The following is a 27,631-nucleotide window of genomic DNA, read 5'->3' as shown; positions in this document are numbered from 1 at the left end:
CAATACATTCATACAATACATACATAGACATACAGTACATATAACATAGAGTAACATACTTACCAATACTTGTCACATTGTTCCCCGAAGCCATTGTCGTCTACGGAATAAATATTAACATAACAAACCACAAAAATACTCACCCACGATCCGAAGCAGTCCACGAGTGTGTCCCACGACGATCTTGGGTAGAGAACTGCAGCATCAGCTGATGCTGCCGTTCTCTACGGGCTGCAGGAATCCAATGACGGAAGGTAGGTATCCTTCCGCACTGTATTCCTCCGCCACTTAAAAAAAAAAAAAGTCCCTAGTCTCACTTTATGCCATTGCTGTGTGGGAATTTCCCACACAGCAATGGCATAAAGTGAGACTAGGGACTTTTTTTTTTTTTAAGTGGCGGAGGAATACAGTGCGGAAGGATACCTACCTTCCGTCATTGGATTCCTGCAGCCCGTAGAGAACGGCAGCATCATCTGATGCTGCAGTTCTCTACCCAAGATCGTCGTGGGACACACTCGTGGACTGCTTCGGATCGTGGGTGAGTATTTTTGTGGTTTGTTATGTTAATATTTATTCCGGAAAGACAATGGCTTCGGGGAACAATGTGACAAGTATTGGTAAGTATGTTACTCTATGTTATATGTACTGTATGTCTATGTATGTATTGTATGAATGTATTGTATGTATGTAGTATATATGTGGTATGTATGTAGCATGTAGTATGTATGTAGTATGTATGTAGCATGCATGTAGCATGTAGTATGTATGTAGCATGCATGTAGTATATATGTAGTATGTATGTAGCATGCATGTAGTATATATGTAGCATGTATGTAGTATGTATGTGGTATGTATGTAGCATGTAGTATATATGTAGCATGCATGTAGTATATATGTAGTATGTATGTAGTATGTATGTAGCATGTATGTAGTATATATGTAGTATGTATGTAGTATATATGTAGCATGTATGTAGTATATATGTAGTATGTATGTAGTATATATGTAGCATGCATGTAGTATATATGTAGTATGTATGTAGTATATATGTAGCATGCATGTAGTATATATGTAGTATGTATGTAGTATATATGTAGCATGTATGTAGTATGTATGTAGCATGCATGTAGCATGTAGTATGTATGTAGCATGCATGTAGTATATATGTAGTATGTATGTAGCATGCATGTAGTATATATGTAGCATGCATGTAGTATGTATGTGGTATGTATGTAGCATGTAGTATATATGTAGCATGCATGTAGTATGTATGTAGTATGTATGTAGTATGTATGTAGCATGCAGTATGTATGTAGTATGTATGTAGTATATATGTAGTATGTATGTAGCATGCATGTAGTATGTATGTAGTATGTATGTAGTATGTATGTAGTATATATGTAGTATGTATGTAGCATGTAGTATGTATGTAGTATTTTTTTTTTTTTTTTTTTTAACATTTAACACATTAGCCGGATGATGGGACTACTACTGTCCCATCATTGGCTAATGTGTCAATCACTGTCATGGTAGCAGGCATCGCCCGATGGGACTTGTAGTCCCATCGGACGATGCTTGCACAGACCCCCGGACATCAGCACAGCCCCCCGGCAGGCCGGCACAGCCCCCCGGCAGGCCGGTACAGACCCCCACAGGGTGCACAGCCCCCCGGCAGGCCGGCACAGCCCCCCGGCAGGCCGGCAGAGACCCCGGGCAGTCCACACAGCCCCCCGGCAGGCCGGCACAGCCCCCCGGCAGGCCGGCAGAGACCCCCGGAAGGCCCGAAATGACGGCGCATCATGATGCGCACACACCGCGCATCATGATGACATCAGGCCGTCAATCAACTGAACTTCCGATTCCGATGCCGAATTCCGATATTGAAAAAATATCGGAAGTCGGTATCGGAATTCCGATACAGCAAGTATCGGCCGATACCCGATACTTGCGGTATCGGAATGCTCAACACTATTGATGATCTATTGGATTGTCTGGCCAGTGCCCAATTTGTGACCACGTTAGACTTGAGCAAGGGGTACTGGCAGATACCCCTAACGGAGGACGCTCGGGAGCGCTCGGCCTTCATTACTCCATTTGGGCTTTTTGAGTTCCTGGGTATGCCCTTTTGGATGAAAACTGCCCCACTACTTTCCAGAGACTAGTAGATCGACTGTTAGATCAATGTCAGGACTTTGCCTGTGCTTACTTGGATGACATTGCCATTTTTAGCACAACCTGGGAGGAACATCTTAACCACTTGAACATAGTGCTAGACTGTATCCTTACTGCAGGGCTGACCATTTGTCCTGATAAATGCCAAATAGGGATGGCTGAGGTGCAGTACCTCACGCATAGAGTAGGGGGTGGGACCCTAAGGCCTGAGCCTGCCAAGGTGGAAGCCATTAGCAACTGGTGTAGACCCCAGACTAAAAAGCAGGTACCTGCATTTTTAGGAACTGCTGGTTACTAACGAAAATTCGTTTCTAATTTCAGCACCTTGGCCAAGCCCCTAACTGACCTGACCCGCAAGAACATGCCTGGGAATGTGACGTGGACGACTGGATGCTAGGATGCCTTTTCAGCGTTAAAGACTGCCCTCATCACTGCTCCTGTCTTGGCTGCCCCTGATTATAAGCGCAGGTTCCTCGTGCAGACAGATGCATCCACCTTTGGGATTGGGGCAGTACTTAGCCAAGTGAACGCCGCCGGAGAAGAACATCCTGTTGATTTTGCCAGTCGGAAACCACTGGATCTGGAAGTTGCCTATGCCACTATTGAAAAGGTGCCATCGTATGGTCACTAAAAAAAATTGCAGGCAAGTGTATGGCAGAGACTTTACAATTGTTACAGACCACAACCCCCTCACATGGCTGAACCACGTATCTGGGGACAATGGAAGATTGCTGCGGTGGAGCTTATCCTTACAACCCTACAGCTTCTCCAACAAATACAAGCGGGGAAGCCAACGCCAGAACGCCAATGGACTGTCTCGACAAGAAGAACCATAGGCTCCCCAGGCCGGCCTACCCCTGCCACTGTACAAGGAACTATAAACGACTGAGCAATGTGGTTTAAAGTGAGCAGGCCAGAGGTCTGTGTAGACCTCATGGCATGCTCACTTATTATGAGGGGGAGATGGTTATGAATGGGTCATCGAGGAGGATAGCAGGCCCAGGCTAAGCCACAGAAAACCAGAGGTTGGAAACTAAGCAGATTGCAGACCCCTGATCCTATCCACACAACTAGCAGTAGCCGTGGAGCGTACCTACGATGATCCTAGATGCCTCAGCACAGCCGCAGAGCTAACTAAGCCTAAAGCAAGATAGGGGAAATCTAAACTGCCCCGGAGCAGACCCCAAAGGAATAGATAGCCCCCAAACATATATTGTCAGTGAGACAAGATGAAAGTACAAACGCAGGCAGGAAAATAGACTGAGCAAATGATGGGGCCCACACTGACTAGACAGGATAGGAAAGGAAAGACACTGTCTGCAATCACGCAAAAAAAAAACCCTGCAAAAAGTCCAACACGTCTGATGCACAAAAAACACTGAAGTCGCATGACTTCGCCCCCACTATATCAGCACTCTGGTATATTCTGAAAGCAAAGCAAAAAGAGACCAATATAACAGGGGACAAAACAAACTGGCACAAGCAGTAACATATGGGCGCTGGAGCTGGCTGACCCGCACAAAGCAGAGCTAGACAAAACCAGATCAAATGCAAACAGAATAGCAAATGAACCACTTAGCTAAACCATGCAGGGACAGAGCAGGAGACATCAGACCTCAGGAGGCACAGGAAGAAAATCACCAGCAGGGATAGAGGGAGTCGGCTGTCTTAAATCCCAATCAGAAACCCCAGATCTCCAATCGTCATCCTCATTATCAGGTGGCCAGCCTCTGTCAATCAGATCAGCTCCACTACCTCCAGTAACCACCATAGGGATCCCAGAAAGAGAACTCGCAACCCCTCTGTCAATCTGACCAGCTCCACTACCTTCAGTAATAACCAGAGGGAGGCCAGAAAGAGAATTCACAACAGTACCCCCCCTTGAGGAGGGGTCACCGAACTCTCATCCACACCACCAGGCCGGTCAGGATGGGCCCAGGAAAAGGCACGAACCAATCTTTTGGCATGAATGTCAGAAGCAGAGACCCAAGAATTATCCTCCTGGCCATAACCCTTCCATTTGACCAAGTAATGGAGTTTCCGTCTGGCCAAACGAGAATCCAATATTTTCTCTACCTCATACTCCAAATTACCTTTAACCAATACAGGGTCAGGAGGCACCGCCATGGGAACTACTGGCTCCATAAACCTCTTCAACAAAGATTTATGAAACACGTTATGAATCTTAAACGTAACTGGAAGAGCCAAACGGAAAGAAACGGGATTAAGGATTTCCAAAATCTTATAAGGTCCACTGAATCTTGGCTTGAATTTTGGAGACGCAACCTTCATAGGAATATTCTTTGAAGACAACCAAACCATATCACCCTGTCACGTGTTCCCGTCCTGTGTGACACGGCCCGCAGGCCGGTAGCTAAAACAACAAGACGCAGCACGTGAGACGGTCCTGTGTGACGCGGCCCACAGGCCGGTAACTAAGACAACAAGACACGGGGGAAGGGGAAACAGTTACAACGGTGGGCCCTGCGATAGGGAACTGGGGACATGGAGACCTCCTGCAGTCCCCTAAGTCAATGTCCCTAACACTCCTAACATTCCCTATACAGGCTCCTCACCTGTTGCCGATCAGGATACCTGTCACCCTAGCACACCCTACACCTATTCCTTACTAGGGAGCTGTGTGGTGCAGGCACTGGCCCCACCGCTGTACTAATACACACCAGGGAAAAATACAAACAGGGGAAACACCAAAACACTTATCTTGCTCTGCTGCAGCACCAGGCAGCAGAGTGCATCACCCGATTAACTTTTAGCAGTGGCTCGACACCTCAGAGCCAGCTGCCACCTTCACCATCTCACTCTGCTGCGGACACCGGGCAGACCGAGTTCACACCAGTTTCAGCAGTGGCTCCAACCTTTCAGCCAGCTGCTCACTTCACCAGGTTTCTGCAGTGGTTTCACACCTCAGCCAGCTGCTCCCTTCACCATGGTTGGAATCCCAAAAAGACGCTATCACCAACACTGATTGCAACATCTGTGACTCTTTTATAGGTAAGAGCCAGGAATCACACCTGCATTAAATCATGTGCACTTAACTAAAGAAACCAGAGTGCAATGACGCTCACCACCACCGGGGGCAAACTTAGAACAAGCGACACCACAGTGCAATATTTCTAATGGCCACCTGGGGCAAAAACCAAACCTAAGCATAGAAAAAAAAGGTTACCTGTGCTTTATATCAGTCCTGATCCAGCATGGATCATGACCGTACCCTCCCATTAATGAGGGGCCTCATACAGCGGGGACGCCCAGACCCAGAGTTCACCCCAGCAACTACCTGCACACCAGGTTGATGACAAACGAGCCTGCTGGTATTGGCAACGTATGTTCTGGAGGCAACACACATCTCCGAAGCGCTGACCTGGGGAACGGGTTGTGTATGTGTATGTTTGGTATGAGCTGGTAACACTCCACAACACACCTCCACCGGAAGTTTTTTGGTGGCCACCCATACACGCTCATTAGCACACAGGTCCAGACCTGAACGTTTATTGCCAATCATTCGTTTGTCACCATTTGGAGAACTCTTTCTGGGAATGACAATAGAGGCGTCCCCCTGTGTCACCACACTCACACCCCCGCACTTCACCAAGGGGTACACCACCCTCCAACCCCTTCCACCACAAGGTCTGCGCCTCCCAGGGTTGGCCAATGGCGAGGGTTGAGACTTTCCCCTACTCTCCTGCAGCACATCTGCTGCTCTCACTGGAGAGGAAGGGGTCGGTTGATGAAAGACGGCAGAGACAGTAGTCCCTAGGCAGCAGCCCTCACACGAGTGCCCCCAGCTGACCACTTCCCTCGCCCACCAATCTATTACCGGGTTGTGTTTTTTCAGCCAAGGGAGGCCTAAAACAATAGGTACTGGCATTCCCTCCAAGACGTAGCATGACAAGGACTCCTCATGATGTCCTATATGCAGATGGATATTCTCTACAACCTTGGTCAACCTCCCCTGGCTCAGTGGAACAGAGTTTATAGCCTAGACGCTTATAGGCTGGGCTAGCATCCTACACCTCAGACCATGAGTCTGGACAAAGCGAACATCCACCAGACTGACTTCTGCTCCACTGTCCACAAGCACCGGTAAGACATCCGGCATCCCACCAGCCAACACCTCTGCTGACATGGTACCTTGGGAGGGCAAAATGGAGGAAATGTATACTCCCTCCCTCCAAGCGACCAGGGGAATGCGGCTTCTCAGATGGCACAGATAATTTGGTGTGCAATGGGCAAGCCTTCAGGACATGACCAGTCTGCCCACAGTACAAACATACCGACACCACTCCCCGAACCGTAGGCAGCTCCGAATATAAACTAGCTACTCCTACATGCATGGGTTCGTCTGGAGACTTGGCATTAACTGGGCAGGCTCTCATAAAATGGCCAGGCTTCCCACAGGAAAAGCATACCCCCACCACGACAAGCCGCAGACACCCCCTTTTTTGCATCAACAACACCTGGCTGTCTGGGTTCCTCCATCCGCACCGGTGGGTCCTCTTCCCTAGCGAGGACATCAGGGGGCACTTTTTGTATATGTCTTTCCCTGAGGCATCTATCCACCCGGATGGCAAGAGATATGGCGGACTCCAGCGACCTAGGGGTGGCGTACTGCACCAGAGTATCCTGCAACTTTGGAGACAAACCCTGCACAAATTGACTCCTAAGTGCAGGGTCATTCCACTGAGTGTTAGTGGCCCACCTCCTAAACTCTGAGCAGTACTCCTCAGCAACCCGGGCTCCCTGTTTACACCTACGGAGTCAGGATTCCACCAGGGCGATGCCATCAGGATCCCCATACACAAGCGCCAAAGCCGCAAAAAACTCGTCCAGGGACACCAATGATGGAGAATCGTCCAGTAGGGAGAAGGCCCAGGATTGGGGATCCCCTTTAAGAAGGGACATAATGATTCCCACCCGTTGCTCTTCACTCCCTGATGAACGAGGGCGCAGCCTGAAATATAATTTGCAGGCTTGTTGGAACACCAAGAATTGATCTCTCCCTCCAGAAAGTCTGTCAGGGAGGGATATCTTGGGTTCTGGCTGAGCCTGTTCCTGGACCAAGCCCCCAGAGCCCACCCACAGCCGCAGCTGCCGCCCCAACCCTCTGCGCAGCCCCCTAATCTCATTAGTAAGGATCTGCAGCATTTGGGCAAAGGGCTGAACTGGGTCCACGGCTCAGCAGAAAAAAAAAGTTGTCGGTTGGTGATAATGTCACGTGGACCCGTCCTGTGTGACACGGCCCGCAGGCCGGTAATTAAAACAACAAGGCGCGGTACGTGATACGGTCCTGTGTGACGCGGCCCGCAGGCCGGTAACTAAGACAGCAAGACATGGGGGAAGGGGAAACAGTTACAACGGTGGGCCCTGCGATAGGGAATGGGGGACGTGGAGACCTCCTGCACTCCCCTGAGTCAGTGTCCCCAACACTCCTAACGTTCCCTATACAGGCTCCTCACCTGTCGCCGATCAGGATACCTGTCACCCTAGCACACCCTACACCTATTCCTTACTAGGGAGCTCGCTGGTGCAGGCACTGGCCCCACCACTGTACTAATACACACCAGGGAATAATACAAACAGGGGAAACACCAAAACACTTATCTTGCTCTGCTGCAGCACCAGGCAGCAGCGTGCATCACCGGATTAACTTTTCGCAGTGGCTCGACACCTCAGAGCCAGCTGCCACCTTCACCATCGTACTCTGCTGCGGACACCGGGCAGACAGAGTTCACACCTGTTACGGTTGCTGTAGCAGAGAGGGAAGAAGGAGCAACCTGGAAGTGGACCCTCTGGGTCACGACTCCAGAGCCCCTGAGGGCGATAGCCCAGGTGAGGACCACCCCCTATACAGGGAGTGTTAGGGGCAGACCCCCAGGGGATGGAACCGCAACAGCCGGAACCAAAGGGATGACTGGGGATTAAGACTGGAGTGGAGGCACAGGCAGGTCCGTAGAGAGAGCACGGAGGACCACAGAGACCGTGGATAATGGGCAGCACACAGGACCGGAGTGCAGCGGGTGGCAAGAGCCGGAGACTGCAAAAGAGGAAGCACAGATATAACACCGAGCGAACGGCAAGGCAGACAAGCAGGGAAGATCAGAGGAAAGGATGGAAGGACGGACGGAGCAGGACAGGGAGGATACCAGGACCCAAGGAGGCAAGGAAAGGCTGGAGCACAGGGGAAGAGTAATCAGAGGCAGCCCTAGCAGCGGCAAGTCAGACAAGCAGAGACACAGAGGACAGCGCAGACAGAAGCGTTAGGATGGGGGGCCTGAGACACAGAGACCGCTGCCAAGAGACAGCGTCACCACAATCGTAGACAGGCGTCTTACCAGTCCAGATGCCAGTCATAAGTAGCGATGGGCGCCGCCATGTTGGAGGCAGGGCCATGCGCGTCACACTACCAAGGAGGCTGCGCGGCAGGAGGACGGCAGTGTGTAGGTGCCCAACGCCAAGGGAGCAGGAGGCCGGGCGCAGGGACGCATTGGAGAGCAGGAGCGCGCCGGGAGGTGCGCGCAGGGGAACAGGTAAGGGCCAGGGCCGTGACAGTACCCCCCCTTTATGCCCCCTCCTCCTAATGCTGGTGAGAAATCGTCTCATGATACGAGGAGCATCAATATTCTCCTGGGGTTCCCACGATCTCTCCTATGGACCGAAACCTCTCCAATCAATCAAAAACAGAGTTTTTCCCCTCACAGTCTTCATCGCCAATATATCTCGTACCTCGAAGATGTTATCCGAGGTACACGGTTGGGAGGTTTGAGGAGGCGCTGAGTGGTAGTGGTTAAATACTGCAGGTTTGAGGAGAGATACATGAAAGGCATTGGGAATCTTTAGTGAGGCGGGCAATCTTAATTTGTAGGCCACGTCGTTGATGCGACTCAAGACCTCAAAGGGACCAATGTAACGTGGACCTAACTTATAGGAGAGAATTTTCAACCTGATATACCGAGAAGATAGCCAAACTCTATCCCCAGGGTGATACAGAGGAGCGTCAAGCCGTTTTTTGTCGGCATACCTCTTCATCCTGAGGCTGGCACTCTCAAGGGCCTTTTTGGTCTCCCTCCAAATCTGAGGGAAGTCTACAGACAAGGAGTCCGCTGCCGGTACACCCGAGGTAGGGGACACAGGAAGGGGAATGCCGGGGTGTGGACCAAAGACCACAAAAAAGGGAGATTTAGAGGAAGCTTCACTTGGATGGTTGTTATAGGTGAATTCTGCCCAAGGAAGAAGAGAGACCCAGTCATCTTGGTGAGCATTGGAAAAATGCCGAAGGTAGGATGTCAGTGCCTGATTGACCCGCTCGACCTGACCATTAGACTGGGAGTGGTAGGCTGAGGAAAAATCCAAAGTTATCTTCAGCAATCCGCAGAGAGCTCGCTAAAAACGGGAGGTAAACTGGACTCCTCGATCTGAGACGATATGCTGAGGGAAACCATGGAGGTGAAAAACATGGAACAGGAAGCTCTTTGCCAACTCGGGAGCGGTAGGCAGACCAGGTAGTGCAATGAAGTGGGCCATCTTGGAAAATCGATCCACGACCACCAATATAACCGTACATCTCGAAGAGGGAGGCAAATCAGTGATGAATTCCATAGCGATATGAGTCCATGGATTGGCAGGCACAGGTAACGGATGTAGGAGTCCTGAAGGAAGGTGTCGAGGGACTTTGTTCCGGGCACAAGAAGGGCAGGAGGCGATGAAATCCTGGACATCTCCTTGCGAAGCGAAGGCCACCAATAATGGCGGGAGATGAGCGCAAGAGTCTTTTTAACCCCCGAATGTCCAGAAAATTTTGACGAGTGACTCCAATGTAGAACCTTCAGTCTATCTCCACTCTGAACAAAGGTTTTACCTGATGGTGGGGAGACCAGGCTTAGTGGTGCTACGGTAAGGATTTTGGTGGGGTCGATGAGATGTGCTGGACCCTCCTCCTTATCCACCGACAGGAATGACGGTGATAGGGCATCCGCCTTGATGTTCTTATGCCCGGGTCGGAAGTGGAGTTCGAAGTCAAAGCGTTCGAAAAACAATGACCATCTGGCCTGCCGTGGGTTGAGCCTTTGGGCGGACTGCAGGTAGGCCAAATTTTTGTGATCCGTAAAAATGATGAACGGATGAAGGGCCCCCTCGAGGAGATGGCGCCACTCTTCGAGAGCCATTTTTATGGCTAAGCGTTCTCTATCTCCTACAGCATAGTTAAGTTCAGGAGCGGAGAAGGCCTTAGAAAAGAACTCGCAGGTGAGAGCACGGCCAGAGGATGATTTCTGCAGAAGAACTGCTCCTGCTCCCACCGAGGATGCGTCCACCTCGAGAATGAATGACCTGCAGGTATCCAGACGATGAAGTACTGGAGACTTCGCAAACTCTTGTTTCAGAGCTTCAAAGGCGGCGTTTGCATCGGAGGGCCAATGATTGGGATCAGCTTCCTTGTGGACGAGAGCCGAGATAGGTTTAGTCAACGAAGAGAAGTGGGGGAAAAATTGTCTATAATAATTGGCAAAACCCAAAAACCGCTGAATTGCCTTTACTCCGAGGGGACGTGGCCAATTGAGAACTGCCGAAACTTTCTCAGGGTCCATCTCTAACCTCGAGTTCGAGACGATGTATCCAAGAAAGGGCAATGAAGTTTGCTCAAAGAGGCACTTCTCCAACTTGGCAAAAAGATTGTTCTCTCTGAGACGTTGGAGGAATTGGCGAACGTCTCGGCGATGTGTGGCCAGATCGGGGGAGAAGACTAAGATGTCGTCAAGGTAGACTACGACACAGGAGTAGAGGAGATCTCAAAAGACATCATTAACGAGTTCCTGGAATACTGCAGGTGCGTTGCAAAGACCTAATGGCATAACTAAATACTCGTTTTTTCCGTCACGCGTGTTGAACGCAGTCTTCCACTTGTCCCCAGAGCGTATGCGCACCAAATTATAGGCCCCTCATAGATCAAGCTTCACAAACACACATGCTCCCCTCAAGCGATCAAAGAGCTCAGAGATGAGGGGCAGTGGATATTTGTTCTTCACCGTGATACGATTCAGGCCTCGATAATCGATGCACGGATGCAGCGACCCATCCTTTTTCTTTATGAAAAAGAAGCCTGCTCCTGCAGGGGACGAAGACTTCCAAATGAAGCCTCGGGCCAGGTTGTCTTGGATGTATTCAGACATGGCTTGGGTCTCTGCCGAGGAGAGAGGATAAATCCTTCCACGAGGAGGAGTGATACCTGGAACGAGCTCAATAGGGCAATCGTAGGGGCGGTGCGGAGGAAGAGTCTCGGCCTCTCTCTTATCAAAAACATCCAAAAAGGCACTGTAAGCCGCCGGCAATCCAGAGGGAACAAGGGGAGAACGGGGAATACCCACGGGACGCACCGACAGCAGACACCGAGCCCTACAAGACTGCCCCCAGCGTAAGACGTTGCCGCTATGCCAATCTAAGGTGGGCTCGTGGAGCCGCAGCCAGGGGAGACCGAGGAGGATTGGATGGGAAATACCCGCTAAGACATAAAACGTAATTTTCTCGTGTGCAGAGCCCCTACTTGCAACTCTACCTCATGAGTGACAAGAGTAACCGTCTCTAGCAGAGGTCGACCATCTACGGATGCGAGAACCTGAGGATTCTCCAAGGACCTTACAGGAGCAGAAAATTTGTTGACCTCTTCAAGTCTAATAAAATTCCCAGCGGCCCCCGAGTCCACGTAGGCCTCTAGAGAAGCACGCTTCCCACCAACATGCAAAAGGACAGACAGAGTGAGGGGTAGAGAGGTATCACAAACGCCCAGGAAGGTCTCTCTTACCTGGCCTAGGCGGAGCAGTTTTCCGGACGATCGGGACAAGTTCGGAGCAAATGGGCCCCGCAACCGCAGTAGAAACAAAGACTCTGGAGGCTTCTCTCCCTGCGACGCTGGTCAGCGAGTTTCAGGCGGTCCACCTGCATAGGTTCGGGTGCAGAGGCAGAGGAGGGGATCCTGGGTCGAGGACTGAGTGGCCTGCAGAAGACAATGGACGGGAAACCCTTCTCTCCCTGGCCCATTCCTGAAACCGGAGATCTATCCGGGTAGCTAGGGAAATCAAATCTTCTAGCGCTGTAGGGGTATCCTGACCAGCGAGCTCATCCTTTATACGACTCGAGAGGCCTTGCCAGAAGGCGCCCACCAATGCCTCGTTATTCCAACCTAAGTCAGAGGTCAGGGTCCTAAACTGTATGGCGTACTGGCCCACAGTTAGAGAACCTTGGCAGAGGTTAAACAAAGCCTCAGTGGTGGAGGCTAAACGACCCGGTTCGTCAAAAACCTGATGGAAAGTGTCCAGGAAAACGGATAACTGAGTAACCACAGGGTCATCACGCTCCCGCAGAGGATTGACCTAATCCAGAGCGTTCCCCTCTAGGTGATAGATGATGAAGGCCACTTTGGCTCAGTCAGTGGAGTACTGCTGGGGCAGTAATTTAAAATGAAGGCGGCATTGATTTATAAATCCCCGGCACAATTTGGCATCACCGCTATACCGGGGTGGTTTGGCCAATCGCGGAGGAGGATGGGAACCTGCAGCAGGAGGAGCAGAGGCGGCCGACTGCAAGGAAAGCAACCGACCGTCTACCGAGGCCATGTAGCTGAGGATATGAGACTGGGTGTCACGCTGCTGCGCCAATTCTTGTTGCAAGCCAGCCAACTGGGCGGCGTTACCAGGGTCAGAGGTTTGGAGAGTGGAGAGACGTGAGTCCATGGTTTTCATAAAGGACATGCGCGTCTGGTTCTCCCAAAGGAAAACCAACTCCTTTTGGGCAGCCGTGGCTCCAGCGGGGTCCATGGCCTGTCTAACTGTTACGGTTGCTGTAGCAGAGAGGGAAGAAGGAGCAACCCGGAAGTGGACCCTCTGGGTCACAGCTCCAGAGCCCCTGAGGGTGAGCGCCCAGGTGAGGACCACCCCCTATACAGGGAGTGTTAGGGGCAGACCCCCAGGGGATGGAACCGCGACAGCCGGAACCAAAGGGAAGACTGGGGCTTAAGACCGGAGTGGAGGCACAGGTAGGTCCGTAGAGAGAGCACGGAGGACCACTGAGATCGTGGATAATGGGCAGCATGCAGGAACAGAGCACAGCGGGTGGCAAGAGCCGGAGACTGCAAAACACGGAGCGAACGGCAAGGCAAACAAGCAGGGAAGATCAGAGGAAAGGACGGAAGGACGAACGGAGCAGGACAGGACAGGATACCAGGACCCAAGGAGGCAAGGAAAGGCTGGAGCACAGGGGAAGAGTAATCAGAGGAAGCCCTAGCAGCGGCAAGTCAGACAAGCAGAGACACAGAGGACAGCGCAGACAGAAGTGTTAGGATGCGGGGCCTGAGACACAGAGACCACTGCCAAGAGACAGCGTCATCGCAATCGTAGACAGGAGTCTTACCAGTCCAGACGCCGGCCATAAGTAGCGATGGGCGCCGCCATGTTGGAGGCGGGGCCATGCGCGTCACACTACCCAGGAGGCTGCGCGGCAGGACAACGTCAGTGCGCAGGTGCCCGATGCCAAGGGAGCCGGAGGCCGGGACGCGACAGAGAGCAGGAGCGCGGGGAGGCGCGCGCAGGGGAACAGGTAAGGGCCGTTACAACACCAGTTTCAGCAGTGGCTCCAACCTTCCAGCCAGCTGCTCACTTCACCAGGTTTCTGCAGTGGCTTCACACCTCAGCCAGCTGCTCCCTTCACCGTGGTTGGAATCCCAAAAAGACGCTATCACCAACACTGATTGCAACACCTGTGACTCTTTTATAGGTAAAAGCCAGCAATCACACCAGCATTAAATCATGTGCACTTAACCAAAGAAACCAGAGTGCAATGACGCTCACCACCACTGGGAGCAAACTTAGAACAAGCAACACCACAGTGCAATAATCCTAATGGCTACCGGGGGCAAAATCCAAACCTAAGCACAGAAAAAAAAGGTTACCTGTGCTTTTATATCAGTCCTGATCCAGCATGGATCATGACACACCCACTTTAAACCGGGGACCAATGGTCCTATGCCGGTTGGAAAACCGTTGGGCTTTTTCCTGAGATTGGGACAACTTATCCACCACTTGGTCCCAAATCTGCTGCATTCTCTCTACCACAGAATCCACACTTGGGCAGGCCGAAGATTCCACCTGCCCTGAAGAAAATCGAGGAGAAAACCCAAAGTTAGAGATAAAGGGCGACATCAAAGTGGCAGAACTAGCCCTATTGTTTAGCGCGAATTCTGCCAAGGGCAAAAATGAGACCCAGTCATCCTGATTAGCAGATATGAAACATCTCAAATAGGACTCCAAAGTCTGGTTTGTTCTCTCAGTCTGCCCATTGGTCTGAGGATGAAATGCAGAGGAGAAAGATAACTGAATTCCCAGTTTGGAACAAAAAGCTCTCCAAAATCTGGAAACAAACTGGACTACTCTGTCCGACACAATGTTCTCAGGAATCCCATGCAACCGAACCACCTGTTGTAAAAACAAGGGCACCAACTCTGAAGAAGTTGGCAACTTTGGGAGTGGTACAAGATGGACCATCTTAGAAAATCTATCATAGATTACCCAGATAACAGTCATTCTCTGAGAGACAGGAAGATCAGAAATAAAATCCATTGAAATATGGGTCCATGGCCTCCTAGGCACCGGCAGGGGCATCAACAACCCACTAGAACGAGAACAGGGCTTAGACCGAGAACAAGTCCCACAGGACTGCACAAAATTCCTGACATCACGAGATAAGGCAGGCCACCAAAAAGACCGACTCTCCAAATCTCTGGTACCAAAAATACCTGGATGACCAGCCAACGCGGAGCAATAAATTTCAGACATTACTCTTTTCCTCCACTGGTCAGGGACATACAATTTTCCCATAGGGCAACGTTCGGGTTTGTCCTCCTGAAATTCATCCAGGGCACGTCTCAAATCGGGTGAGATGGCGGAAAGAACTACACCCTCATTTAGAATGGTAGTAGGATCGGTCACATCAAGAGAATCCGCAAAGAAACTCCTAGAAAGGGCATCCGCCTTTACATTCTTAGTGCCCGGAAGAAAAGAGACCACAAAATTAAAAAACAAGGCCCACCTAGCCTGTCTAGAATTCAAGCGTTTGGCTGATTCAAGATAAATCAAATTCTTGTGGTCGGTGAGGAACACAGCTTGATGTCTAGCTTCCTCCAACCAATGTCTCCACTATTCAAATGCCCATTTCATGGCCAACAATTCCCGATTCCCCGCATCATAGTTACGTTCAGATGGGGAGAATTTTTGAGAAAAGAAGGCACAGGAATTCATCTTAGAAGTCACTGGATCTCTTTGGGACAAAACGGCTCCTGCACCAATCTCAGAAGCATTTACCGCCACCTGAAATGGGAGTGAGACATCAGGTTGCCGTAGAACCAGAGCCGAAGTGAATCTCCGCTTAAGCTCCTGAAATGCCGAAACTGCCTCTGGAGACCAATTCACCACATCAGCGCCGTTTTTGGTCAAGTCAGTCAGTGGTTTAACAATACCAGACAAATTACTTAAATTTACGGTAGAAATTAGCAAAACCCCAAAACTTCTGGAGAGCCTTCAAAGAAGTAGGCTGAACCCAATCATAAATGGCCTGTATCTTGGCCGGGTCCATTTTAATAGCAGACGGGTACAAAGTGAATCCCAAAAATGAAATCCTCTGTACACCAAAGAGGCACTTCGATCCCTTAACATACAGAGAATTTTCCCTCAAAATCCGGAACACAGTCCGGACATGTTCCACATGAGAATCCCAATCACTGGAAAAGATCAAAATATCATCCAAATAAATGATCAAAAACTTATCCACAAAGTCCCGGAAAATATCCTTCATAAAAGACTGGAAGACGGAAGGGGCATTAGTGAGCCCAAAAGGCATCACCAGGTACTCAAAATGTCCCTCTGGAGTATTAAACGCCGTCTTCCATTCATCCCCGTGCTTGATGCGAAAAAGATTATACGCCCCTCTGAGGTCAAGCTTGGTAAACCAACAGGCACTTTTAACTCTGGAAAAGAAATCAGAAATCAGGAGTAACGAGTACTGATATTTAACAGTGATTTTGTTAAGGGAACGATAGTCAATACATGGCCTTAATGAACCATCTTTCTTGGCCACAAAAAAAACAGCACCTAAAGGTGAAGAAGATGGTCTAATATGACCCTTCTCCAGCGACTCCTTGATATAAGAACGCATAGCATCATGTTCAGGTACAGATAAGTTGAAAAGCTGACCCTTGGGAAATTTACACTCGGGCATTAACTCAATTGCACTGTCATAACTCCTATGAGGAGGCAAAGACGCAGACTTACTCTCACTAAATACATCAGAAAAATCAGCCAAATAGTCAGGAATATCATGAGACTGGGGAGAGGTGGAGAAAATAGGAGTGTCACTAAGAACACAGTGACAACCTCAACTCACCACAGACCCAGATTTCCAATCCAAAACAGGATTATGAGTTTGCAACCAAGGAAAACCCAGAACAATAGTGTCATGAAAATTGTGCAACACCAAAAATTTACAATTTTCTTGGTGGTCCTGGGCGACCCGCATTATAACCTGGGTCCAAAACTGGAGTTTATTTTCCGCAAAAGGAGTAGCATCAATACCCCTCAAAGGGATAGGCGTCTGCAGGGGTATCATGGGAAACCACAACGTTTAGCAAAGTCCAAATCCATCAGATTCAAAGCTGCTCCTGAATCAACAAAAGCCTTAGCGGAAAATGTAGACAAGGAGCAGATCAGGGTAATCACCAAAAGGAACTTAGGCTGTACACTGCCCACCGCAAATGTGTGAGCAAAACGTTTTTCTCATTTAGGGCAGACAGAAATAGCATGAGAGGCGTCCCCACAAAAAAACACAACTTATTACGCCTTCTAAACTCTTGACGTTGCGCCCTAGACAAAACCCTATCGCATTGCATGGTTTCAGAAGTTCGTTCAAAAGGCGGCAACGCCTCTCGTGTAGTTTTACGTTCACGTAAACGCCGATAATTTTGAATTGCCTATGACATAGAGTCATCAAGACCAGACGGGGAACAGGAAATCCCACCATAACGTCTTTTACGGTTTCTCCCAAACCATTCCGAAAGAGAGCTGCTAGGGCATCGTCATTCCATTTAGTAAGGACCGCCCACTTTCGGAATTTTTGACAATATAACTTTGCAGAATCCTGACCCTGGTTCAATGCCAATAAGGTTTTCTCAGCTTGATCAATAGCATTAGGTTCATCATGCAACAACCCCAAGGCTTGAAAAAACGCGTCCACATTAGCCAGAATAGGATCTCCGAGTGTCAAAGAAAAGGCCCAATCCTGGGGATCGCCGCACAGTAGGGAGATGACAATTTTAACCTGCTGCACAGAGCTCCCCGTTGAGTTAGGTTTCAAAGCAAAAAATAGTTTACAATTATTCTTAAAATTCAAAAATTTAGACCGATCCCCAGAAAACACATCAGGAGTAGGGATTTTTGGTTCAACAGCAGATGATTGAGCGAGATAGGCAGAAATTCCCTGCACTTCAGCAGCGAGCTGCTCAACACGATCAGACAATTGCTTAGTCTCCATTTAGACAAAAAATCCCCCTACAGACCCAGAGAAAAAAAAGAGGAAAAAATATATAAAAAAAATTCTGACACTTTTTTTTTTTAAATTCTTTCCTTCTTTAGAGTACCCTAGAGTCTACAGTAAGGTTGCTGATTCTGTTATGAATGGGTCACCGAGGAGGATAGCAGGCCTAGGCTAAGCCACAGAAAACCACAGCGGTTGGAAACTAAGCAGATTGCAGACCCCTGATCCTATCCACACAACTAGCAGTAGCCGTGGAGCGTACCTATGATGATACTAGACGCCTCAGCACAGCCGGAGAGCTAACTAAGCCTAAAGCAAGAAAGGGGAAATCTAAACTGCCCCGGAGCAGACCCCAAAGGAATAAATAGCCCCCAAACATATATTGTCTGTGAGACAAGATGAAAACACAAACACAGGCCGGAAAATAGACTGAGCAAATGATGGGGCCCACACTGACTAGACAGGACAGGAAAGTCACTGTCTGCAAGCATGCACAAAAAATCCTGCAAAAAGTCCAACATGTCTGATGCACAAAAACACTGAAGTCGCACGACTTCGCCCCCACTATATCAGCACTCTGGTGTATTCTGAAAGCAAAGCAAAAAGAGACCAATATAACAGGGGACAAAAACTGGCACAAGCAGTAACATATGGGCGGTGATTCAGCACAGTCCCAGCCGGAGCTGGCTGACCCGCACAAAGCAGAACTAGACAAAACCATATCAAATACAAACAGAATAGCAAATGAACCACTTAGCTGAACCATGCAGGGACAGAGCAGGAGATATCAAACCTCAGGAGGCACAGGAAGAAAATCACCGGCAGGGATAGAGGATTCGGCTGTCTTAAATCCCAATGTGAAACCCCAGATCTCCAATCGTCATCCTCATTATCAGGTGGCCAGCCTCTGTCAATCAGATCAGCTCCACTACCTCCAGTAACCACCATAGGGAGCCCAGAAAGAGAACTCGCAACCCCTCTGTCAATCTGACCAGCTCCACTATCTTCAGTAATAACCAGAGGGAGTCCAGAAAGAGAATTCACAACAGGAGAGGTTATGATGGTGTGATATGTTATGTGGGTATCATTTTGTGTCTATTTATATTTTACGGATTTACATAGTGTTCTCTTGTTGCACTGTATCATTCCGTGTATTCCCCATAATGTCTAGAGTCTCAATTACCTTCCAAAAGTCTGATAATTGAATTAGCTCACTTACTGTCTGCAGCCTGACTGTATCTATGCCTCTTGTTGAACCCCCTGTAGTGCCTTAATCCCTAAGGCACCTTTCTCAGGTCTGGGAGGCCTGAAAACCACCCCAACCTGTCTGACTACCCCTGGACATAAGGAGGGGGCTGGGGAGGACAGGAGCTGGTCAAGACAGACGCTGTGTGGTGATGATCGTGTGAAGACAGCATGTCAGAGAGAAGGGGAAGCATATGGACCCATTTTATCCTCTGTCTGCTGGATTATTGGACTCTCATCTCCTTAGACATTCATCCTGTTACTGAATTGTATTTGTGTTCTGGACTACTGTATCCTCAGTGTGATGGAATGTTTATGGACCTTTTTGTTTTGCCTATATATAAAGGTCTTGGGATTGTTCACACTTCCCGCGCTCTGTTGATTGTGTGGTATCGGAGAAGGACCCGTGACAAAGGGCTTGACAGGTTGTCAACCCCTTTAAGTCAGATACATGTTTAAAGTATTATTCTGACTCCACTCACTTCTATATTGGGAGGTGAGCAACACCGGTGACATCATGTCTGCAGATTCCTGCTGGGATGAATGCGCCATCAGCATATGTCATACACCTGTCCTAATAAATTGGACAGTTGCACAATACATACCAATCATCCACCTAATCTAGGAACTATCTGTACATGTGAAAAATGTAGCTGTAGTTTTGTGGAAGATGGCACGGAAACAAGCTTGAAGGAAGCAGAAGCACCAGCATGCTAAGGCTAGGGTCAGACTAGCGTATAGCATCCGATGAGAGAGCATCAGATGCGATAAGCTAATGACCCTCGGCTCCTGCTTTGCTGCGAGCGGGAGCCGAGTGTCATGTGTCTGTGTTCCGAGCCACTCGCACAGAGAGGATCGGAGCACAGCTGCAGATGAGGCAGAGAAACTAATTTCTACATCTCTTCCATTGCCGGGGTCAGCATATATCGCACAGCACTCGGATGATATTCGAGTGATGTGCTCTGTGTCACTCGCACCCATAGACTTATATGGGTGTGAATGAGCCGAGACTTGGCCGAGTGTTGGTGACAATCGCAGCATGCTGCAATTTCACTCGCACGTTGAAAACGGCAGAGAAAAAAGCGCTGATGAGAGCTGCCCCATAGATGAATACTGGTCTGAGTGCTGTATGATGTTTTATCGCATAGCACTCGTCCGTATTCATCGCTAGTGTGACCCTGGCCTAATGGGGATGATATCTCCAGCAAGTAGTGGAAGGAGGAGTCAGCAGCAGTGCTGCTATGCTACAGCTTTTTCATGGCTCTTCCTCCACTTCATCCAGTTCTTGGTTGTCTGCTATACCCGACTCTAATTCGGTGAGCTAGAAGACAGCCAGAAGCCATGTAGCAGGGACTTCCAAGCTATAGGTGGCTCACGAGGCATGAGGTGGGACCCCTGCTTTAATGTGATGTAACAATACGATATTGTCGGAATGCATTTGTTTTACCTTGCTCATGACATAAAACTCACAAATGCGGTAGATTAAAATCCTAATTATTTATGTACACAAATGGCTGTGTCACATCCAAGTCTTAATTTGTAAGTTTCTATGTGTAGTATTTATGGTGGTTTTTCAATAGACAAAATCTGATTTATCTATGAACAAATATGGCTCAACTAAAGTCCATACTTACTCAATATACTTGAATGTTATCTTCTGCGGTTGACCACAAGAATGAATGCGTTCCTGAATGTGCAATGCAGCCAAACGTAGTGCGACACTACATTTCATCTCCACTGCAAATCTCTCCTGAAGTACATCACTGCAGCTCTGGTGGTACAAAATAATAGAACAGATAAATGGGAGGCAAAAGATTCAAATAAAGTGGATATTACTTATACTGTGCACTAAACTATGGCTTAGGTTAATAAAACTAGCTCGCAGAGATGAGCGAATCAATTTGATGAAAATCAAATACGAGTCTAATGGTATGAAATTCACAGGTCTCAGCAAATTCGTACAATTTGCCTGCCGACTTATTACGCATTGCAGAAGATTGCATCAGTCATATGACCTCATGCATGACCTGAGACAGAGGCTTCCAAATAATGCCTTGCAGCTATCACATCATATAGTATTGTGTAGCCAATCATAGCCTTTATAAAAGCCTAAGCAGGGATTGCAGCAGCCATATTAGAGTGACTGTAGGACAGTGAGAAACATCATAGTTCACAGCTCAGCAATGTAGAAAGCCCTAAAACATTGGATACTTATTCCAGACAGTAATGTGTTGTATGAAAGCAGCAGTAAATAAGATGTGTACAGTAGTCTGAATAATTCAGAGATTCAATTGATAGGAGAATAAAAAAGATAGGAGGTCAGTGAAATGGTGTAGCTGGGATTTGTCCTACTACATTTGAATTACAATTACACTTTGGGGGCGATTCATCAAAGCTTTTACAATAAAATGCTTTGAAAAGTTGCTTTTTTTTTCCAATAATGTGGAGTTCAACTAAAATTATTCCGGTTAGAGAAAGTGTAGTTCCCCTGAATTTTTGATAACCTGCCAGGCAAATCAGACAGATGGGGGTGCCATCAAAAAATACAGGGAAACCCACACTATTTTTTTTTAAATAATTTATTTAGAGCGCAGGCGCCGGCTGATGAATACTCCCATCAGTCACTCATGCTCTCACTGTTATTAGCAGCAGCAGGCATAGGCTGATGGGAGCAGTAGTCCCATCAGCCCACACCAGTGACCAGAGGCAAACTTTTTACCTCCAATCACAGCTGTGACAGAGTCTAGAGACACCATGGAGAAAGTTTTGCTGCATGCAACATCTTCCAGCATGACCGGTTTGGAAGTGGGTCAGCAATGATGTGGGGAGGCGTTTCTTTGGAGGGTCACGCAGCCCTCCATTTGCTAGCCAGAGGTATCCTGACTGCCATTAGGTAGTGAGATGAGATCCTCAGATCCATTGTGAGACCATATGCAGGTGCAGTGGGTCCTGGGTTCCTTCTGATGCGTGAAAATACTAGGCCTCTTGTGGCTGAAGTGTGTTTGCAGTTCCTGCATGATGAAGGCATTGATGCTATGGACTGGTGTGTCCGTTCCCCAGAACTGAATCCACTCAAGCACATCTGGGACATCATGTCTCTTTCCATTCACCAACACCACGTTGCACCATAGACTGTCCAGGAGTTGACTGATGCTTTATACCAGATCTGGGAGGAGATACCTCAGGAGAAAAACTGCCGCCTCATCAGGATGCCCAGGCATTGTAGGGAGATCATACAAGCACATGGAGGCCACACACACTACTGTTCATCATTTCCTTGTCTTGAGGCATTTCCATTGAAGTTGGATCAGACTTTAATTTGATTTTCCACTTTGATTTTGAGTATCATCACAAATTTAGACCTCCATGGGATATTCATTTTGATTTACATTGATTATTTTTATGTTTTATTGTTCTCAGTAGAGTTGAGCGAAACGGGTCGAAAAATTTCAAAAGTCGCCCACTTTTGGTAAAGTCGGGTTTCATGAAACGAAACCCGACCCTAGGGTGAGGTTGGCCACAAGCTCGGTGACTTTAGCACCAAAGTCGCGTTTCAAAAGTTTGTTTTCCGCCCTTTTTCAGCCAATCAGGATCCACGGACACTGTGGGCAACGTGATGACATAGGCAGGGGTCACCACCATCTTTGAGAAGGGCATGCAAGTGATTGGCTTGCTTTGGGGGGCATCACAGGGGGTATAAAAGGGTGTGCACGTCGACCGCCATGTTACTCATGCTGATCTCAGAATAGGGAGAGCTGCTGCTACTGCTGATTTTGTAGGGAGAGCGTTAGGCAGGGAAGAAGACACCAAAAACTGCTTCTGCTGCTAGCAATTTTGCCTGTACAACACACCAGTCACTGTGTGTGCAGTGCAAGTGGAGGCTATATTTTGCTGGATCAGCTGTGTTGGTTGTTAGGCTGCCTTATAAGGGTTCCTGATAGCTGCATTGCTGTTTTCCCACTGCTCTGCAAACTGCTTTTTTAAAAGCAATCCAAATTTTTTTTTTTTTGTCCTGGTGAGGTACTGAGCGTGCATTTTTTCACACCATACAGCGGTGTACGCTCCTCACACAGTACCGTGTAACGGCTGTTATCACGGCCACAGTGAAGCTATCTGTGTGTGACTCTGTAAGGATAAGTCGAGGACATGTTCCGTTCTTACAGACCTCCACCTTCTAGTTTTGTCTGGTTTTCAAACAGTTAAGTATATTTGCTGTTTGATCACATTCAAAACTATAGAGAGACAGCGTGTGTCAGTCCGTATGCTTAAAAAACACGGAGCTTGACAATTTTACGGAAACCGGACAGCGGTGTACATGCACGCTCCTCTCTCAGTACCGTGTAACGGCTGTTATCAAGGCCACAGTGAAGCTATCTGTGTGTGACTCTGTAAGGATAAGTCGAGGACCTGTTCCGTTCTTACAGACCTCCACCTTCTAGTTTTGTCTGGTTTTCAAACAGTTAAGTATATTTGCTGTTTGATCACATTCAAAACTATAGAGAGACAGCGTGTGTCAGTCCATATACTTAAAAAACACGGAGCTTGACAATTTTACGGACACCGGACAGCGGTGTAGGTGCACGCTCCTCTCTCAGTACCGTGTAACGGCTGTTATCACGGCCACAGTAAAGCTATCTGTGTGTGACTCTGTAAGGATAAGTCGAGGACACGTTCTGTTCTTACAGACCTCCACCTTCTAGTTTTGTCTGGTTTTCAAACAGTTAAGTATATTTGCTGTTTGATCACATTAAAAACTATAGAGATACAGCGTGTGTCAGTCCGTATACTTAAAAAACACGGAGCTTGACAATTTTACGGACACCGGACAGCGGTGTAGGTGCACGCTCCTCTCTAAGCACCGTGTAACGGCTGTTATCACGGCCACAGTGAAGCTATCTGTGTGTGACTCTGTAAGGATAAGTCGAGGACTTGCTCCGTTCTTACAGACCAACACTCTAGGGAGATTCCTATTCTGCCCAATTCTATATACACCTTGTAGTTTGTCATACACTAGCCAATTTCTGCCTGTGACATAGCGGTGTGATATTCACTGGGCCTCACACAATCCAACAGTGTCCACAAGTGTGTTCAGAAATTCTACATCTCCCTTGTCCTATAGTGACATTTTTCACACCTGCGACATTGAGCCTGTGACATAGCGGTGTGATATTCACTGGGCCTCACACAATCCAACAGTGTCCACAAGTGTGTTCAGAAATTCTACATCTCCCCTGTCCTATAGTGACATTTTTCACACCTACGACATTGAGCCTGTGACATAGCGGTGTGATATTCACTGGGCCTCACACAATCCAACAGTGTCCACAAGTGTGTTCAGAAATTCTACATCTCCCCTGTCCTATAGTGACATTTTTGACACCTGCGACATTGAGCCTGTGACATAGCGGTGTGATATTCACTGGGCCTCACACAATCCAACAGTGTCCACAAGTGTGTTCAGAAATTCTACATCTCCCCTGTCCTATAGTGACATTTTTCACACCTGCGACATTGAGCCTGTGACATAGCGGTGTGATATTCACTGGGCCTCACACAATCCAACAGTGTCCACAAGTGTGTTCAGAAATTCTACATCTCCCCTGTCCTATATACACCTTGTACCTTGTTTTACATTATTATATAATTTGTGGGATTTTGTGTACATTTTTACCAAAAATGAGGAAGGCTGGTGGAAGAGGCCGTGGAATTGGGTGGGGGTTGCCAGATGGTAATGATGGTGTTGGTGGTGGATCTGATGGTAGTGGCAAAAGCAAAATAGGACCGAATGCAGGAGGTGTTGAGCCTGCGTCATCATCTGGCTCCACAAGGCCTCGAAGGCTTAGTTTTCTAGGAGTTGGCAAACCGCTTTTAAAGCCAGAGCTTCAGGAAAAAGTTTTGGCTTACATTGCTGACTCAGCCTCCAGCTCTATCGCCTCCTCTTCTGAAGTTGTAAAAAATAAAAGCACTGAGTCGTCATTGGAGGTTCATGTTCATGAACCACACCTTTCCTTGTGTCCTTCACCCCAACCAAGATTGAAGGATGACGCAGGCCATACAACTGATTACTCCATGGAGCTGTTTTCACATACCATGCCTGGGTTATCAAGTGAAATGGTGAATTACCCAGGCCAAGATGAATCTGACATGGAGTGCACTGATGCACAGCCACTGATAGATGATTCTGCTGGTACATTCAGTCAGAGCACTACATTGTCCTCGCAGTGTAATGAGCCAGATTCTGACCCTGATGAGACTCAGGTGCCCCTTCCCGCATACTATACCACCATACACAGTGACACAGAGGAAGGTGCACATGACATTGAAGAGGAGGTGATGGATGACCCAGTTGTTGACCCAGATTGGCATCCATTGGGGGAAGAGGGTGCTGCTTCCAATAGCTCAGATGAGGAGGAGGAGCATCCACAGCAGATATCGACATCGCAACAGCTGTTATCTGGCAGGCCCGGAGCACTCCAAAGACAGGTTCCAAAAATCAAATGAGTTGCTGGACAGCTTGTCCAGACGGTCAAAATAGCACAGCGTGCTAGGTCGCAAAATGTCTTCCAAAGTAGGAAGAGTGCAGTGTGGCACTTTTTTGAACAAAATCCTCATGATCAGGCCAAGGTTATCTGTAAGAAGTGCGCAAAGACCTTTAGCCGAGGGAAAAATCTGAAAAATTTGAATACCAGTTGCATGCTTAGACATTTGACCAGCATGCACTTGCAAGCGTGGACACAACACCAAACCTCAAGTACCTCATGTGCAACTGATCACAAAGAAGGTAGTCAGCAACGCTACATTGTTTCCCCCACTGTAAGCCCACCGGTTAGCACAGCAGCAAATGTTGAGGTGTCGTTGCAAGGCCAAAGCAGTCAGGGAATCCCACTGTTATATCAATGAAAGACTGAATCTAGGCCATCAGAAAGAACACCAACTCCATCACCATCATCAACCCTCTCTCAGTCCGCCCTGTCCACCGCTAGTTCCACCATATGCAGCTCTCATGTCCAGCTCACCCTCCCAGAGACTATGAGTAGGTCAAGAAAGTACTCAGTCTCTCATCCACGTACACTGGGTTTGAACGCCCACATTGCCAAACTAATCTCGTTAGAGATGATGCCCTATCGGTTGGTGGAAAGCGCAGCTTTCAGCGAACTCATGGTCTATGCAGTACCACGCTATGACCTACCCAGTCGCCACTTCTTCTCTCGCAAAGCCATCCCAGCCCTCCACCATCATGTGAAAGACCGCATTGTCCATGCACTCAAGAGTCAGTGAGTGGAAAGGTGCACCTCACAACAGATGCATGGTCCAGTCGGCATGGCCAGGGCAGTTACATGTCCATCACTGCGCACTGGGTTAATGTGGTGGATGCAGGTCCACAGGGACAGCGGTGGTGGGACAGTACTGCCTAGCCCACGGTATAGGAAACAGTTGGCTGTAGGCGTTCGACCCTCCTCCTCCTCCTCCTCCAGAAGCGAAAGCTCGTTCACAGAGCGCAGTCGTACGAGCACTCCATCTGCAGCTGCCACTGTTGCACACGAGGTGTCCCCCTATCGAGCAGCTAGTGGAAAGCGTCAGCAGGCTGTGTTGCAGATGATGTGTTTGGGTGACAGACACACCGCGGAGGTGCTGGCCGAGTACTTTCAGCGACAAACTGAGTCATGGCTGGGCAGTATACATCTTGAGGCAGGCAAGGTAGTTAGTGATAACGGCCGTAATTTTGTGGCAGCCATAGCCCTTTCAAAACTCAGCCACATACCTTGCTTGGCTCACACCTTGAACCTGGTGGTGCAGTGCTTCCTCAACAATTATCCGGAGGTAACAGCCCGGCTCCAGAAGGTGTGAAGACTGTGCGCGCACATCCGCCAGTCGACTGTACACTCCATTCGTATGCAGAAGCTGCAGCGATTGCTCCACCTTCCCAACCACCGCCTCATTATCGACATTGCAACAAGGTGGAACACCACCCTGCACATGGTTGAGAGGCTGTGCAAACAGAGGCAGGCCATAATGCATTTGTGGGAGGATACACGGCCAGGCACTTTGAGAGCAGACATGGAGTTGACAAGTGTGCAGTGGTCGAAGCTGAAAGACCTCTGTAAAGTCCTTCAGTGTTTTGAGGAATGCACACGGCTGGTAAGCGCAGACGACGCCATCCTAAGCATGAGCATCCCACTTATGCGTCTGCTCATGCAAACTTTGACGCACCTTAAGGAGCAGGCATCTGCAGCCAATGTTGACGAGGAGGAAGAGGAGGAGGGAATCCTTGACATTCAGCCATTGTCTGCTCAGGGACCTCTCCTGGACGAGGTGGAGGAAGAAGAGGAGGAGGAGGATGATGATGGGGATGATTACTTAGGGGAGGAGGATGCATCTCGTGGGGCAAGTGAAAATGTTGGCGTGGCAAGGTCTGGTACAGGGTTTGTGCGTGACTGGAGGGATGTGGATTTGCCAGAAAGTGCTCCTCTAACCAGCACTCGCAGTGCATCATTGACACCGGGAACATTGGCCCACATGTCAGATTATGCCTTGCAGATCCTAAAAAGGGACCCCTGCATTGCCAAAATGATGGACGATGACGACTACTGGTTGGCCAGCATCCTGGATCCACGCTATAAAGGCA

General features: G+C 48.6%; 1 protein-coding gene across 1 annotated transcript in view; it reads right to left on the bottom strand.

The window, feature by feature from the left end:
• Positions 1-27,631, bottom strand: part of FRMPD1 (FERM and PDZ domain containing 1) — a 508,177-nt gene that overhangs the window by 69,230 nt on the left and 411,316 nt on the right. The window contains exon 10 of the mRNA XM_073549674.1: positions 20,640-20,776. Coding sequence (XP_073405775.1) covers positions 20,640-20,776 — 137 coding nt within the window. The remainder of the gene's footprint in view (positions 1-20,639; positions 20,777-27,631) is intronic.

Source organism: Dendrobates tinctorius, unplaced genomic scaffold (genome assembly GCF_039654945.1).
Source record: "Dendrobates tinctorius isolate UK_male_01 unplaced genomic scaffold, ASM3965494v1 ptg000160l, whole genome shotgun sequence".
Taxonomy (NCBI): domain Eukaryota; kingdom Metazoa; phylum Chordata; class Amphibia; order Anura; family Dendrobatidae; genus Dendrobates; species Dendrobates tinctorius.
The sequence above is the reverse complement of the archived record's forward strand: the minus strand, read 5'-3'. Positions and strand labels throughout refer to the sequence as shown.